Raw genomic sequence first — 19,015 nt, 5'->3', positions numbered from 1 at the left:
ATATTCATTCAACATATAATATTTATATACTAACATTTAGTAAAAAATAGGCCAACCTACCTCTATAAATATTAGATCACCTAGTGACGTATTAAATTTTTTACAAATAGTTTCTTATGCTCACTCAATCCTCACACTTTTGAAAAGCCGAATTTTGATGAAAAACATAAGATTTAAACCGCTATTATATGTGTATAGTTTAGTAAAAGTGAAATGGGAATTTGTAAAATACAAAACGAACCACTAACGTGTCAGGTTTTTTTATAATAAATTTTTGTAAGTGCTCACTCAGTCCACACGTTTTGAGAAAGTTAAAAATGTAAATATCTTACGATTTGTAGCACCTAAGACACTCGAAAGTACTTCAACATTTAGTAAAAATTTTTACTAAATATCCACCATCTAATATTTTATATTCGTTGTCTGGTTTTAAAGATATTCAGACATAACTTTTCTCATACAAATGTATCAAGTAGGGTGACCACACTATGTCGGCTCCTGATTTTCCCCACCTTCCCATTGTCATATTGAGATTGGGGAGTTTCGTTCAATTTTGATAACAGTTTATATTAAACTAATACCATATTAATTCTCCATCTGCAAACTGTTTTTAGGTTATGTTCTTGGCCTAGTGATGATGTGTATTGTGTAATTTTTATCGACGTCAGGATAATAACCATATCGACATCTATATCGCTCGTGCGTACTGGCGCGACAGAGCCAGACTAACTGGCACGGCGTTTCGTTTTCGTTTGGCGTCGGAGTAATGCCATTCGGCTACGCACGCTGTAAAGCTGCTAACACATGACCGTACGAGCACCGTACCGCACCAAGGTCATCCATATGGATGCTTGCTAGCTTGTAAATGGGAGCGAGAAATAGTTACATATCATTTTCTCGCTCCCACTTACAAATCCGGTACGCTCATCTGTTAGCACGATTAGATTACCAGGTTCTGGTTTCTTACTAGTGAAGTATTATATTCTTTGTTTCTTACCAATTATCATTCATGTCCTTTTTAATGCATGAATGTCGATATGGTTATTATCCTGACGTCGATAAAAATTACACAATACACATCATCACTAGGCCAAGAACATAACCTAAAAACAGTTTGCAGATGGAGAATTAATATGGTATTAGTTTAATATAAACTATTATCAAAATTGAACGAAACTCCCCAATCTCAATATGACAATGGGAAGGTGGGGAAAATCAGGAGCCGACATAGTGTGGTCACCCTACTTGATACATTTGTATGAGAAAAGTTATGTCTGAATATCTTTAAAACCAGACAACGAATTTAAAATATTAGATGGTGGATATTTAGTAAAAATTTTTACTAAATGTTGAAGTACTTTCGAGTGTCTTAGGTGCTACAAATCGTAAGATATTTACATTTTTAACTTTCTCAAAACGTGTGGACTGAGTGAGCACTTACAAAAATTTATTATAAAAAAACCTGACACGTTAGTGGTTCGTTTTGTATTTTACAAATTCCCATTTCACTTTTACTAAACTATACATATATAATAGCGGTCTAAATCTTATGTTTTTCATCAAAATTCGGCTTTTCAAAAGTGTGAGGATTGAGTGAGCATAAGAAACTATTTGTAAAAAATTAAATACGTAACTAGGTGATCTAATATTTATAGAGGTAGGTTGGCCTATTTTTTACTAAATGTTAGTATATAAATATTATATGTTAAATGAATATATTCACTGTTTTCGTTGGTAGTTTGTGAGAACTGAGTGAGCACATGTTAATGGCTGTATCTTTTGATTTATCTTTTTACAAATTCAGAGATTCGTTTTACAATTGTTTTAGAACTTTTACTAAATGATCAGCATATTTTTTTTTATTTTCGGAAGGTGCTCACTCAATCCACACACACACGAAACATGGGCACTTTTTATAACCATGGTGGCAAACAAGCATACGGCTCGCCTGATAATTGAGCAGTCACCGTAGCCGATGGACACTTGCAACTCCAGAGCTATTACTTGCACGTTACCGCCCCCTTACAAATATGTACCTACAATTTTTTTTTTAAATTTACGTACCTACTTTAATTTCCTGTAGGTACATTTTTTTTTTGCACTAGTGCGGAAAGTAGAACATTACTTTACATGTTGAAACTTCCAGAGTGAGTGTTATAAATCGACACGATTGCCTCTTTTCCGCACTTGAACGATAATGTACGTACAGTCACCGACATAAATATGTGATGACTTGTCGCTTCGTCTGATAATTTCGTATGACATTTCAAACAAGACCATAACGTGACAAGGTATAGAAATCATCACATATTTATGCGGGTGACTGTACCTACTATTTCGATGCTTATTGTCAGTAAATAAGAAATCAAATAGCCTATCAAACCAGACCATTTTTCTCCTTGTTTGCACTGCTAAAATATTATATGTGCTTATATTTTATTTTTATCCATAAGTAAAATATAAGTACGTTACCAACCAAACGGAATGATCTTAATCTATACCTACTATCAATATCTTAATTGGGTACAACGGTAACTAGAAATGTCCACATGCGACTGACTCAGAAGGATAGGTCATGCTAGGTTACGTAAATGGAAATTTATAAAACAACCGATATCTACAGATGACACTTACGCTCCGCGCACACGGATGCAACAGTTGTACGGCGACATTTTTTGTCTCTGTCGTGCGTCTAAGGAGTGACGACTGACGACAGAGACAAAAAATGTCGCCGTGCAACTGTTGCATCCGTGTGCGCGGGCCCTTAATACTCATGTATAGATCTACTGGTATACTCTTGGGTAGTCTCGTTCGTTATTCGTCACGTTTCGTCCGATTCTGTTTTCGTAGGCCATTCTTTATTCGTCACGATCGTCGATTGTCTTGAGTGGAAAAAAACATTTGATACGCTTTTTTCCGCCTAGTAGGATAGAAAGGGCTCGTGATTCTGAGTAGGATAAACATTAAATTTCCCTATTTTGGAAAAAAAAGTTTTTGAATTTTTTTCGCGAAAATGCACGGAAAAGTTTAAGCTAAGTCTCTCACATGAATATTGCTGTGACAACGGGCCGAAAGACCTGTCTGCTAGTTTTCCTATCGCATACCTAAAAAAATTCACTCTCTGACTCTGACTGCCATGTTATCTTGGTTCTATTTTCATTTCTTGGTTCTATATTCAGTTTAGCTTGCCTTTGCTTAGCCACATTTCTACATATACTGAACTTGAGACCTGCAATGTACGGTCGAGGAATCGATTGTAGAGCAGTAAACTGCTGCGGTTCATTTGTTTTGTTAATTTATTTACTTTTATTCATTTTGTTTTTTTTTGCATAAGTTAGTACACACAAATGCACATTAACCGAAAACTGCCAGAGGATCTGGCAATTACCTCGACAGTACTAGTAGGTAAGGTCCATACGAGAAAGTAGGATAGGAACGCTATCCTTCCAAAGCCCAATGTCCTGAATAGAATTCTTTCTATTCTCAAACAAAAACAAATCTATTCATCGCACTACAAGTTCCAAATTCGAGTGGCAATTTTCAATTATTTATTTTGTATTTCAGGTATTTAACCATATTTTCCTTAATTGATATGATAACGAATGTTGTTGTTGTTGTATGTCCTAAGGCACCCCATAGGTGCATAGGGCCTCCACAAGATCCTTCCACGCCTTTCTATCTTGAGCCACCGCCTTGGCCTCGTTCCATTCCAACTCAATCCGTATTCCCTCAGCTCGTTCTCAACGCTCCGCCTCCAAGTGTGTACGGGGCGTTTGCGGGCTCGCTTTCCTCCTTGAGGCCGCCACTCAAACGCGATATTGGCGCTGTTGGTAGCTCCTCTTCGAAGGGTAACGATTGAGGTAAAATAAAAACACATAATAATTATGCAGTAGTTTTATTGTTACAGTATCGCGAGCCCGATGTTACAGCTGCTAGCTCGCGCCTACGTCGCGACCAGCGCGTTACAAACTGAACCTTATCACTCAACTCAGAAAGAGTGAGACATTCACCTAATAATATGACTTCAGAAGGTAAATAGCCCACCCTTGTCGATCTTTGTTCATCAACTCACATCTAGGGTCCTTATTAGCTCAGTGGTAACGCAATGCTCGCGATCATATCGCTACAAAATTATTACAATAGTTTTGGCAGGTCGCAACAATGGTAAAATGCAACTAATTCCGTACACGACAGAAACACGTACCATATATTTACATTACACACTCTGTCACATTTCGGAACTAAACTACAGTCCGTTACAAAATTAAAATAAAACAAACTATACATAGGAAACGTTGACAGAGGTCCCGACGTCAAGCGAACATTCCAACTACTAAGTCTTATAAGTGAACATTTTGTCTTGGGCGATATAACGAGAATTAATACAGCCATTTGATATTTTAACCTAGAGTTAGAGTAACTTAAAACCGACTATCAGTGCACAGAATACCTACTATGTACATTACGACTGGTAAATAGAAAAGAATCACAAGAAAATACGACATTTTATCATTTTTTGTATTTTTTTTTTAGTTTTTAAGTATAAATCAGGATTAAAATTAACATAAATCGTGGTGGTATTGAGTAAAAACTAAGATCGTTATTGAAAGAAACTTAAGTAATTATTACTATTTAATATTTACACAATTGAATTAAAACGGGGACGAGCCCACGAGTGACTTATTAATTCGAGTAAATTATTATAATAGTAGAAAAGCCGTGGACTGGCCGAGAAGGAAACTAACTACAACTAAAGATCACTTGTGTATGTGAAGACAGTCGTGTACGCGGAACTTAAACAATACGAGATCTCTGAAAGTCTGGAAACGCGATACGTACATTACATAAGCCCGACCACACTAGACCACGCACCGCACTGGGAAGGAATTTAGCACTTGTATCCATACTAACTTAACTATAGTGAAGTTCAAAAAGAGCAACCGGCCGCCCGTATCTCCAGCGAGGACCGATTGGCTCTCAACAATGACTAAAATAGAAAAAAAAATTGTTTGCTTTAAACTTAGGTACCATAAATGCCCGGAGAGAAATTTGAGACTGCCTTTTGTTATTATATATCGGCGCACTAATAAATGAGGTAATTGAATGACTAAGCACGCAGATCTGCTCGCAAAGGGGGCTTCACCGCCGCCAACAGGTGAGAAAGCAATATAATTAACGAAGGATAACTGTACAAAGTTGTTTGTGCTAGCTGGCCCCCTTACCTACAGGTCCTCAGAACGACTATTGCGCAAAAAAACGAAATTGAAAGTCAAAACCTTTTTTTATTATAGAATTTTTCTTTCTTGTCCACTAGTCGGTCTGAAATCACCGGGGAGTCTTGAATTGAACTTTGTTTTAACCCCAGCCGTTCATAAGACTCTAAACATCTTCTAACACAACTTCATTCAACAATTACCTTTCAATAATAATTCAATGCTAATTTCTTCCAGTGAAGTGCCGTGTTCAAGTATGTTCGGGACATAAAGAAGCGTGTTCGCCGGCGCCACGTGTGCGCGAGCGCACCTAACCTTTTACAAACGCCGATTACCTCTATGCGTCTACTTAATATATTCTTATTTACATACATCCAATCGAACGTCATTACAAAGTTATATCTAAAGCATACCCCAGTCTAGCCCTATAAATACCTTACGGTATTACAAATGTGATGTCATGTAGTTTAAAATCTAGAGACTAGACTGCAATACACTTTGCTTACAAAAGTCGATCGGTAAGCGAATTCTAAAACCAATATGTAAATACGGTAAATAATCACTTGACTATATGTACATACATTGTCACATACAAAGAGCGACAGTATACGGGTGTGTATCGAGGCAGCTACAAGCCATAGCGATATATCAACAAAAAGGATAGATATATTTGATACAACAAACTATAAATCTGACATACAAGCTGCTTGCTAAGTTGTATGCAGAGGCATGTATATTCTACTGATCATGAAGGCCGCAATACGTTTATCAGGTGGCATAAATCGCAATTCAGAATTAGGAATACTGAATTTTTATTAAAATGGGTATACAAATCATATTATATAAGGTCAAAGTACAGCTTTAATTTAATTCTTTATTTATACACGATATTCAGCTTCGAGGGTCGACAATGCCACAATTTTATATTAAAAGTGTGTGAGCAACATTCAGCATAATATTCTGCTTTTTGCATACAATATGACGCTGTAAGTAGCGTGCGGCGTCGGCTAGTAAACAAGGCTTTACCTACTGAGAGTTCACACCCATTTGACGCAACACATGTGGTTCTGTCGACCACTGATGGAGAGTACTGTAAAATCGCTAGAGCTTGTAGCGGCCCCGTTCCAATAATTGCGCCTAGCGGATCACAGTGTTAGTTAACTAAGGCGAGGCGTCCGCGCACGGACCAGAGCCTGTTGCAGTACCTTTATACTTGAAATTATTCCATGAACTTGCACAATGCATATTCAATCCTCCTGAGGTGTTAGAATTTTAGTTACGACACGTTCATAGCAAATAATTTCAAACATAGCTGCTTGCTGCAACCGAGGATAGATACAGTGCCTTTTCGTAACGCAAAAGGTCATAGTAATCGTCGTATATAATGGTATTTTCCGATCTAAAAACAGAACGACAAATTAGTCGTATGTCGATGGAATGAATAAAAACATATAATTAATTCTCGTTGGCAAATTGATCTAAATATACAAATACACTTTTTACAACTAGATCCCACAATAAATACTTTAGCTTTGAAACGCTACGGTTGCAACAAGCAGTGGAACTTTAAATACATGTGTGGGTTTGCTACAAGGCTTACCTCCCAACTAGGGCCTAACAATAATACTATACTTTCATTTATTTACATTTTTTTCATTTTGTTATAGTTTTGAACTAGTTTTAAGGCTACGACGTCTCTCGACACTCACACAAAGTCACTATTCTAGTCATATGTTAGCGGCGTGAGTACAACACAAATATAACATCAATTTTGAACTAATTACTGTACGATTATTCATACGATACTCGCCAATGAAGAAACTACGCGACCACGCACACTAACACACCCCAGTATACTTATTACAAACCTCTAAATCTATAAATGCTCGAAATACACATGTATCCATTACATTTACATCCCCTATACGTCTCACTACCGCAGCGATCGCGAGAACTCGTTTGCTATTTATATACTTGTCGTATAGAGTGGGTTAGTAGTTTTAATACTTCTAATTCTATCTATCCTAGCTACGTAAAAATGTTCAGTCGATGTTACATACAATGGTGTTTAGGAGTAAGCTTAAGATACAATATTATGTTACAGATGAGGAAGAGGCGCTGGCGGCCGAGATTCGTCGCGAGTCCGTCAATAACTGCGGCACGTTAAGTACGCGCCACCCGGCGACCCTTCCCCACATATTAAACGCACAGAACACAAACAAATCAATTGTCCAATAATTCGGTCACATAAAATGAAATTCAAATCGATTACGCATTAATAATTAATTATAGGTATATTGCAACATTTATTGCTAGCAATGTCCATACGAAACACAATGAGGCACACAATGAAACCTACACATTAATTACATACATATGTATAATTACATGGAATCGCTAAATTAATGAACATAACTAGACTAAAGGTTATCGAAGATACCTTTCGTACCTTTATCAAGTCATCTTACTTCGTAGGTTCTCCTACATAGTCCGTTAAGCCGCAGCTTCACTTTCACCGTGTCTTTTTCACTTAAAAGATGACTTAATTGTCGTCGAGGCGACATTCGTTGTGTCGCAGTACTCGTCTGCTCTCTAAGCTAAACTACCCACACAACGCTATACTCTACGCTAAGTAAATAGGACAAAATATATTTGGTAGAGTGACGTCACATTTAGCGTTAACAGATCCTCGTTTTGCTTTCACCACTGCACGATTGTTATCGAGAGTTTTCATTGTCATCGATTGTAATTTTGTGGTGAAAACTATAGCAAAAGTAGAATGTTCATTATCATTTTAATTGATAAGGAGTCTCGCTGCGATTCTACTATACTTTTTGCTATAGTTGTTCCCCAAAATTCAGTAACTTTTTGTAACAATTCGTGCAGGAATTCTAATTAAATGGGTAATTACATCTAACACGAATGCGTTTCTAATATTATCGCGATGAGGTATGGTGCGGTTTTTTACACTTTAGTTACAGATAGCTATCGCTTATACTTTTATTTGAAAGCAAATCAAAGGAATCTTGAAACACAATCTAGCGAAAGGACTAGTTTGTTCTGTGCCGATCGGTTACATCATCATTTACATTCGTTTTGTACATAAAACTAAAATTATTACATCAATTTCAAAATGTATTAGCATCCGCACAGAACGTTCACTAAGATCACGCGATGGATCTAAACAAAGAAGAAAGCTCCGCGTTCTATCACATTCTTATTTTAAAACGTAAGAAACGACTGCTAAAACGAAACCTCTTTGAAAGTACTATTAATTCGTTCCGTATCACCGTTGGAACGCGACGCAGCTGGATCCTTGAGGGCTAGTGCACGGGGGGTTTTCGACATCATATCCAGGGCACAATATGTACATGCATGATGACCTTTTCTAGTCGACTGCGATCATATGAGAACCGTAGAAAGTTCCGTGGATGTCGTTACCAATGAGTACGCGTGACATCGTATTTCCACTGCGATCCCAGGCATATTTCTGATAACGTTGTCTTAGTAGACCGCAGTCTTATGAACCATAGAACGATGGTCTCGTGTCTGCGTATATGCGAGCGCCCAGCGAATCGTGTCATCGCGCACGCACACAACGGACGGTGAGCTGGCGGAGATGTATGGTGTACGACACGGGTCCCGTGGTCCCCGCGCCGGCTGTGCGCCGGTGCGGGTTATCGCGTGGTGGCGACGTCGGCCGGGTGCGGGTGTCGCGGGTGTGCGGCGCGGAGGCGGTGTCATTCCCACTGGTGCGGCGAGGGCGGCAGCTCGCTGGGGTGCGCCACGGTGGAGCTGCAACATGCCACCGGCTCATAGTAACGCTGTGGAGGACGAGCGTATCACCCGCGCCACGATAAAGCTTGTCGGATTCGGTATATTCAATATTGGGCAGCTGATTAATATCGCTTCGATTGTCTTATAGGTCGGCTGCGAAATGCACGGCCACATGTAGACATAGACATAGACATAGACATAGAATGGCTTTATTTAATATCACAAATTTCACAATGTTACATAATAAGCATCGAATATATTATTACAGCCGAATCGCCAAATATACTGTGAAACGACTTTGTCACCATACGAATAAGACCTGATTTAGACGGCGTGCGAACTCGCATGCGATTTTAGTTACATTGCGGGCTGTTGAGGTTACATACAAGGCAGCCCAGCCACCAAATACCGCAATATGATAAAACTCGTATACGAGTTCTCGTACCTTCTAAATGGGCCCTAAAGATGTTTTCTGGTATATTTAGCGCTTCGGCTGTCACAATATATACGACGCCGACTAGGTAGTCTACGGCTTACATAGTCATCGATTAACGGTGCCGTTACACGGGCGACGCGATTGCCAGCAATTCACATACCATTGCCAATACGCACCAACTATGGAGCAAACGCGGCAATGGTATGTGAATTGTTGGCAATTGTGTTGCCCGTATAACAGCACCATCCAGGGTGCACGATCGGAGGATGCGTTGAGTGACCCTCTGATCAAACGGACCGTTTTAAAAATTTCTAAAGTTACTTTTTACAACGCCTAAATAGTTAATTCAAATACATACATGAGTTACTTGACTTAACAGACTGTTTGTAAAAAAATCGGAATGTTTCATAGGTATACAACACACGACTTTAACTGAAAATGTATTATTCTCTGTGTTACAAATGGCGCCCGAATCCAACAAACTTACCAAGATATACATGCATTCCAATTCTGAATAAGAAATTGAGATCAAAAATCTATGATAATAAAAGAGATTCCAAATAGCAAAACTGCATCACAGATCAATACTACTTCAGTAGAAAAACTACTTGAATAAAAAAAAATGTAATTTCCTTTATTAATAAAACGAGCAAGTAATGTCAAAAATCACCACAACCAAAGTGCATGGCACTGTGCTGTCTCGACTACTTATAATCATGCACTACAAAGCCATCCAAAATCTCTTATATTTAAAGCATTTCTCTAAAATAAACTTGATCACTATAGCAAGTATAGCAACGAAACTTACTCTTTGAAAATAGCTTTAAATACTACGAGAGTATCAGATGGCGCAACGGCCCACTAACCATATGTAAAACAAACTTCACCCCACATATTCCTTCAAATTCAAGAAAATGTGTTCATCGAAATGAAACCACTTGATTCAAATTTGAATAGAATATGTTCATGCATGAGTGGGTAGCTCTGTATTTTTGTGTCTTCGTCTTCAGAATCAGCTGTAAAATATAATTATAGAGTATGCGATATAAATTGTCGACATTTTTATCCTCCATGACATAAATGGTGAAATTGCATGTTTGTTTGTTCAGTCATTGATGTGGATTTCTATGAGACTGACATAAAAATACTTCGCTACTCACAGCAAGAAACGGAGTTAGCATGCAACCGAACCGGACAACGACGGACCGAATATTTTACAATCAACCCTTTTGAAATTACCGAAAGGACGTCTACATGGTAAGGCAACGTTCATTTTGTTTCACAAAAAGACACACAATGAATTTAATTATGTTTCGTGAACCATAAATCGAATGGAAGCATCATAAAGCGCACCGTTTGTTGCAAACGACGCAGTGACGAACGCAAGTGATCACGGAATGTATGAATAATGTCAAAGCATTATCTGATTCAAAATGTCCTTCTTTCTACATTCCCTTGTATGCGTTCAACGGTACGTTGATCGCAGCAACAGCGCGTTTAAATATGTAATTATTGAGCTAATATAAAACGTTGCCTTATCATGTGACGTTCGCGAAAACCGGCTGACAAAATACACCCGGCTATAATTGTGCTCGTCAAAAGGTAGTCCAATTATTGCATTTTTAAAATAGGTATTGTAGATAAGAGCTTGATCAATCTCCCGCGTGGGCCGGTTCAGTATTGGCAGCGGGTAGGTCGGACAACAGAGAAGCGTGCGGAAGCGCTTACGGCGGACTGGAGGCTACGCAGCGCACAGAAATATCACGGGCGATAGCAGTAGTATTTTTGCCGCCGTCTTGAAAGGGGAACAAACTTTTGCTTTCGAGCCCGCTCTAGAGCTGTCGCAGGAACACAGAAAAAAAAGCAGAACGTTATTCGACTACTCACGACGGTGCTAAGGAAAGCGGGAGGCACCACCATTTCAAGAGGGTTGATTAGCGAAACGGCGGCGTATTTACAACGACGGAAGCGTCGAGAGTCACAGATAAACAATATAAAATAAACCCATGCAAGAGTCGGGCTTAGAGAATGAGGCCGTTGCTGGGTGAACTGACCGTGGAGTACAGTCGCACAAACCTACACACAACACTACAGGCGGGAGGGGAAGGATCGACACAGGCGCTTCGAGCGCGACACCGGCGCCACGCGCACTCACTCGACGAGTAGTCAGTGCCACACTTATAGTTGTGATGACAATTTTTGCTTTCTCTGATTTATTATCTCTGTTACTTTAGCTGACGCTCGGACAACACCGATGTGCTTAAACAAATCCAATAGAAAAATCTACTGTGGTTCCTAATTATACAATGGGTTATACCAAAATTTGATGGCGTGATAAAAAGGAAACTCTACTTACATAAATATCAATTATTTAAATGCAATATGGCACGACCTATTGTAAGTAATATGTATCTATAGGTATACATACTGTGCAAAATCATAAAGTGTACAAACTACAAACTTAAAACAGTGTCGTCCGCGCGTCGCAAGGGGGACCTATCGGGCCCAAGTCAAAAGTCTCTTATCAAGAGAACACACGTCAAATGTTTGCAATTGATTTTGAAAATTATAGGGAAGTTACTTAATGAGGAAGAGGGGAATCTTAACCTTTTGAACGTTAAGAGTACCAATGAACTATGTAGCTAGCGCTGTCAAAGTTTCATTCGCTCTATGAATTAAGGTCGACATTAGCTTGCTAGTACTTGACACTTTGGTGCGACAAAGGTTACCAGAATTTTCCTGACAAGTCAGGAATTTTCACCAAACATATGTCAAGAATGAATACGCCAATGTTAGGAATCCTTTACTCGTTTAACACTGGGGGGCCGGCCATCTCGTCACTGAAATAAGTGAAGTCATAAATGGCGAGTTTTGTCACGAAATTCTGAATCTGGTAACCTCCATTTGAACCATTTCGTTTCCGACGTGAAGCGTTCAAAAGGTTTATCACTTTATCAAGGGGTCAGTGGTTGTTCAGAGGATGCTTCAAAGATATTATAGTGGAAAATATAATCGGTGTGTTATCCCTTTTGACCGGGGCGGGCACGAGCAGTCGTGGCGTGGGCTACGTGTAAAGGTATCGCAAAGAAATCACCTAGTGTCGGTCGGTGGGCGGTGGCTTGTGGCGGCGGCGCCTTACCTTGCGAAGCTCTTGAACGCCGCCGACTGCGGGTTGATGCAGAGCGGTACGCGCGACGTTTGCAGCTGCTCCGCTATGAACTTGTGGATTTCCTCTGTGGATTGATAAGCGGGATTGTTTGAAATGTCAGAAAAAAAAACATGGAATAAAATTCGTATGTTTAGTTAACTGGAAACTAAGTTCCGTTCAAATAATATAGAGATCGAAGAACATAGCTTCGCAACAATCGCAACTGATGTGGGTAGTGGTTTAAACATAAATTGAGTTAGTTTGTCTCTTCTTCCTTCTACCCTTAATCCACGTTATGTCGGCAGAACATGTCTTCCTCTTCCATTCTCCTTTATCTTTCTTCCTCTACGAGCTTTTTGTTTAAGTATTGAGCTTTGGCGTGTTTCGCTAAGTCCAAAAAAGGCGAACATAACAACATGTTTTGTTTGAGTAGGTATAGTTCCCCACAGTTCGCAGAACCGATCGAGATAAATGCCACGCCTTACATATTATGCGCGTCATTATGAACCATGCGCTAATACAAATGCATGAGATAATAGGTGTCAGTCAGTTGCCTTGGATTTCCAGATAAATGTGATCCCGTTTTCGCCTCTAGTTCGCAAACATCGGACCACTGTTCCTACCGGCTACGTACCTTTGACCTGGTGCACGGACGTGAGCTTCGAGTAGTGGCTTGTAGCAACACGGGCACATTCACGAGTGATGTCGTAGCCGGCCCTCTTCTAGTTGCGAGTGTACCTTTGACCTGGCAGGGTTGCCGCGCGACGGGTTCCAGGTCGGGCGAATAGTGGCGCGCTGTAGCAACGCGGACACATGCGCGAGTTACCACTCAGTACCGTAGCTGGCCCTCTTCAAGGTACGGGTGGGTAGTTCGTACGTACCTTTGACCTGGTGCACGGAAGTGAGCTTGCGCTCCCATGCGTCGTGGAATGGTTGCTGGGCGACGGGCTCGAGGTCGGGCGAGTAGTGGCGCGCGGCGGGCGGCGCGCTGTAGCAGCACAGGCACATGCACGAGTGGTACCGCAGCCGGCCCTCTTCCAGGTACGGGTGCGCGAGCGCGTCCACCACGGAGATGCGCTTCGCCGGGTCGAACACTAGCATCTGGAATGCGGAAACAAACGAATGTTAAAGCGGAATGAATAATACGATGACGTGCCACATGCCCTGCAGCGACGAATTGAAGCGACACTTGCAGCACCTACATCTGTAGCGTGTAGAACGCTTCGATCGCGAGCAGACGCGTGCCTTATTGTCCTCCAACGTCACTTACATCAGTAATTGTGTATAGAGCGCGCAGGCGGACTTGGCGCGCGCATGAGTATGTGAGCGCGCGCGCCAGCACACACGTGCCGCAGTCTTCCAGCAATACTGCTAGTAGCTACTACTATAATGGATCCTCACCTGAGCGAGCAGATGTACAGCCTCATGCGTAGCTTGTACGGAGAGCGTGTAGAGTGCAGCGAGCGCAGGCGGACGCGGCGCACGCCTTAGCATATGTGCGCGCGCGCCGGCACACGCGTGCCGCATGTCCTCCAGCGATGGCGTGCCTAGCAGCTCCGTTATCAACTCCAACTGGAATTTAACAAGGTTATATTTTTTAAGGTTTCCAGCACCGATAGCATGGTCGCGCGATAAACTATATAACGTCACCTTTTCGCTTTTTTCGCTTTTTGTAAGTGCGATACGGATGGCCTGACGTTTATCACGCGACCATGCTTGCCTGTCTGGAAGCATTTAATTATGTTGTACACAAAATAAATATTACCTGACCTGGGTCGGAATTGGATATTTCATCGGGCATTACCAATATCGGAGATATCACAGTATGTTACCAACGTTTTTCAGATTTTTAACTACTGGAAGTGTGAAGCGTGAATGTCTACTCACTTCCAGTAAGTGAAAGATTGACAGTTGAGACAATGAAAACATTATTCATAATATTATTATATAGTAAGTTTTTGGAACGGTTTTGTTTTCTTAATGAAAACTTGGTTCATGTCGCCACCAAATAAGTAATTCAATTTTATAGTTAAAGCTAGACTTATACACCGTGTTTTTTTGTTTTCCGTTAAATTCGACATATCGTTAGGTTCGTTATGAGTAAGCACCCTATATATCACTTTTAGTTAAATTCGTAAAAAAATGTTTTCATCGTTTTCATACAAAATAAATGAATTAATTAGTGTGAGAGACCCTTAAGAATAATATTCAAGTTAGTGTCAAGTGATTGACGGCACATGTCAAAAAAAATAACATTGGGAAGTGGTAAAGGCTGTCACACACGTGTTCAGTAATTATTTTTATTATTCTAATAACTCGATAGCCGTAAGAGTTCAGACACTAGTTTCTTAGAGAAATTAATTGTATTTGGTCTAAAGAACCATCCCTTAAAACTTAACGGAATTCAATAAAAACAGGGTGTATTATAATTTCGTTCTAAATTCTAAATTAGAAGCGAAATGTGCAAAATTAAGATAGACATCTAGCGGCTGTCCGCAACCTATATTTAACCAGTCACACGATGTCTTACTGCTTTAGAACACTAGTTACACTACCCTACATATGTCAATCTTCAGCTTCGCCACGCCAACTTTTATTTGTTGTGTACTTTTAATTATAGAACGACGTGCACACAGCTTGTGCAAGCACATACAGGGAATATACTGTTGTTATTTCCATAAATACAGACGCTTTTGCAAAATTGTGCATTTTTTGCGTATTTTTCTCCGTGTGCTGTTTTGTCTTCAACGATAATTTTAATGAATAAATATTTAACACTCAGGTTTGAAATGAAATTGTGAATCGTTCCTCTTAGGTACTTACTTGTTATGAGAAACTCGTAAAAATATCGTCCCAAAACTCTTGAGTGATTCTAATTAAAACCAGTCAACTCCAGGATACTAGTCTTTTTGTAGTAGGTTCATAGGATGTAACGCGTAGGCATTGATTGATTTGGTCACCTTGTAACAATCGTATGTCACTTCGCATTATCTACACGTGTGTTTAGTTTCATGGTAATCAAATCTAGAAATTGCTTTGCTAATTCTCGAATAGATAACGTTCTAGTCAATCCGTGCTAACCCGATATATTTACTTGCGTATTTTTACATGCAATTCAATTCGAAGCTGGATCCGCGCTTGGGAGGCAGCGATATTAGGGTTAGGAAGGATTGACTAGCACGTTATCTATTCGCGGATGGGGGGTTGCACTAAGCAAAAAGTAATTTCTAGATTTGATTAAGGATTTCCGCAAAGTAACGCCAGATTCCAACGAATAGTTTGATGGAATTTGTGAGACGTACCTGTTGTACTGGGCTTTGAGCCTGGAAGAGGATCCTCCTGCCTAGGAGCTCGCCGAATATGCAGCCGACCGACCAAACGTCCACGGCCGCTGTGTAGTGGTTGGCGCCCATTAGGATCTCAGGTGCCCTGGAAATGACAACGGCAAAATGTTATCGTGATTATTTTTTAGAATTATGTACGTAAACAGTGACGTCGCTTGCCTAGTACCGTCTAAAAATACATTTTACACAGGAATGATACTAGTATATTTGCATACGTAATACATATTTTCTGCTGTGATGCTTAGGAGTACACAACAAATGTGAGTGTGCACGGGAAAACGTGCCACTTTGTCAATTGCTATGTCAGCTTTGTTAGTTTATTCATGTAAAGATACAAGTAAATCTCGCCTTAATGGTAACCGACAAAGTGGGACGTTTTACTAAGCACACTCACAAATAAGCTTTTACGCGTTCGAAAGCTCTGAAACATTCCATGAAATAGTACCGTTTGTTCTGTACAAACGTGATTTTTCTAAAAATTTGCTGGTGTAAGAGTAATCTTAATCCAAGGCAATGTGCAGAATTATTTACAGAAAAAATTAAAATTTTGAAAAAGCCCCCGACTGCGACATAGTAGACCGATTTTCAAGAAACATGGCTAAGAACACTCCCGACTAACTCAGCTTTCAGACAAAAAAAACCTAAATCTAAATCGGTTCATCCGTTCGGGAGCTACGATGCCACAGACAGACACACACACAGACAGACAAACAGACAGACAGACAGACAGACACGTCAAACTTATAACACCCCGTCGTTTTTGCGTCGGGGGTTAAAAATGATAGCCTGCTTTAAATGCCGGAAAAAAAACCGCAACGTTTGTACGGGACAGCCTATGAATGCTCCTCTTTAAAGTACCTTTGTCGTGTTTGTAAATTGTAAATCTACAAAAAACTCGTGGTCTAAAACAAACGTCACAGACGCCAGAAAGAAACAGGGCTGTAATCTTTTCGACCTACATAGGTACCTATAGGTATACAAGGCTGTAAGACGAACTAAGTCTCCTTACGCAAATATATGAGGTGATGGACCCCTAGATAAACTAGAAAAAGGGTTGGGTCAACAACACTCTTAGTAAATTGGAACTACCTATGTTTTGTGCATTTAAAGCTAAGTAGTTACAAAACATCGAACTCGGGAACATCATGCCTGAAATTCCTTTCTATGAAGGGTATTCGAACGGGCAGGTCTTGCTAGCTTAACTGCGGCACTACAATTTTTCTAGTTTTATGATTTTTACATGACACGGTTAACACCAATTCAAAGGGCTTTCAAAGGCAAAACGCCGCATTGAAATGGGTTTTTAAACACTTTTTTATTCAGGTTTGTATTCACCGGCCGCGACTGACGCACAGCGGCCTACTTTCAGAAGCGCGGCCACCGAAGCAAAGGTCACACATTGAGCGCAGCGCAGTTTACGCTTCGCGGGATTCGTCACGTTGGCTCCGAATCGGGTGACGAAAACAAGTCAATATCCTCACGCGAGGGAACTATAGTTGTGACCTTGAGCAAGGAGACGCGAGGGGTTTCATGTTTCTCATGTTGCTTATTGCACGAATAACTTATAACAAATCGTCACTACTTTAAAAAAAACTTGTATCTTCGTCTGGCAATGAAAAGAAAATTGTAGTAAGTAGGTATGTATGGAATGCATATAGACTTACTGCGTTTTAACTTTGAGAAGCAGCGTGAGATACGAGATTTTTTTAAAGTAGTGACGAAATGCTATCTGACATTTCTACTAGTATTGTACGAGACAAAACTAGCGTGCTACTTTGTTCTCAGTGGTAGGTAGCTCTAGTTTATAATTTATTCACACACATATTCCTTTATAAAACAAAGGGCTGAGAGCTTTGTACTCACTGCTGATACTCGTACTTTAAACGTGTTATATAAGTACTAACATTTAGTACTTATATAACACGAGCAGCATATGTACAATCAACCAATTGGAACCCTAGGCCACTCTACAACCATGTCAAAATGACAAGCAGTATCTAAGGCCGATAGTCCACTATCATATGTTTATCATAGAAATATCATCATAGGCAACATGCCATCTTTTTTCCTCACGTTGGAGAAAAAGGGAGGCATAGACCTATGATCATATTTCTATGATAAACATATGATAGTGTACTATCGGCCTGAGATTTCTTACAATCTGATTTATAAGTATAACGTTACAATGTCATAGTCCTATAGTAGCCTAGGGTTCCCAATTGGTTGACTGTACACACTTTAAGAGGAAGATCTTGATTAATGATTAAATCCATGTCCTTATTCTGTTTGGATTGCTCGTAAGTGCTGTAGAGGTAGAATTTTTAAAGTAATATAACAGAACCTAACGGGTGAATACATACATATGTATTTACGTCGCACAGGAAGTAACAAATCGCACTAACTCAATTTTTCTTCCGTCGTATCTGCCAGGAAATGTTATTGCGAAAAACTTTTTAGGGCGAGCTTATATTACTTTTTAAGTCCAATATCTTATTTCAGTTAGGCACCTAAACAAATAACCCTTTTATGCAAGTGGAAAACTTTTGTCGAACAATAGTAGTGGCTTTACAATATTACTTTTATTACTTTCGAACAATAGTAGTGAACTTTACAATATTACTACAATAGGGGCGAGACAAGTTTTCATTTACTTTCAGTTTTACAACATTATCAAATAACACCGCCTATATTTTTTTACCAATCGGGTAGAGGCAAAATATGCTACGTAAAATATTACAACACTAAGTGCGTTTTCACATTATTCGATCAGATATCGGATGTAGGAAGGATTTCAAAGGCGAAAATCGAAAAAAGGCGGCTTAAATATATGGGATATCGGTCCTACATCTGATATCGGATCGGATAATGTGAAAACGCACTAAGACGGAAGTATTATTTTCTGATTATTTAATTTTTATTGCATTACATTACAAACAAGCATACGGCCCGCCTGATGTAAAGCGGTCACCGTAACCTATGGACGCCTGCAACTCAAACAGTGTCAAAAGCGCGTTGCCACCCTATTAGAAACATGTACACTCCCTTTTGCTGTGTTAAGTACACAGCAAAAAGGAATGTACAAGTTCTAAGGAGGGTT

At 39.8% G+C, this 19,015-nt stretch overlaps 1 protein-coding gene across 1 annotated transcript in view; it reads right to left on the bottom strand.

Moving 5' to 3' along the window:
• Nucleotides 1–3,879: 3,879 nt before the first annotated feature.
• LOC125228404 (serine/threonine-protein kinase NLK2) overlaps nucleotides 3,880–19,015 on the bottom strand; it is a 173,452-nt gene continuing 158,316 nt past the window's right edge. Inside the window, 6 exon segments of the mRNA XM_048132968.1 lie at nucleotides 3,880–8,977; nucleotides 8,980–9,008; nucleotides 12,566–12,659; nucleotides 13,456–13,675; nucleotides 13,976–14,146; nucleotides 15,877–16,003. Of these exon segments, the coding sequence (XP_047988925.1) occupies nucleotides 8,718–8,977; nucleotides 8,980–9,008; nucleotides 12,566–12,659; nucleotides 13,456–13,675; nucleotides 13,976–14,146; nucleotides 15,877–16,003 (901 nt within the window). The 3' untranslated portion in view covers nucleotides 3,880–8,717.

The sequence above is a fragment of the Leguminivora glycinivorella genome, chromosome 7, assembly GCF_023078275.1.
Source record: "Leguminivora glycinivorella isolate SPB_JAAS2020 chromosome 7, LegGlyc_1.1, whole genome shotgun sequence".
In the NCBI taxonomy this organism is placed as follows: domain Eukaryota; kingdom Metazoa; phylum Arthropoda; class Insecta; order Lepidoptera; family Tortricidae; genus Leguminivora; species Leguminivora glycinivorella.
The sequence above is the reverse complement of the archived record's forward strand: the minus strand, read 5'-3'. Positions and strand labels throughout refer to the sequence as shown.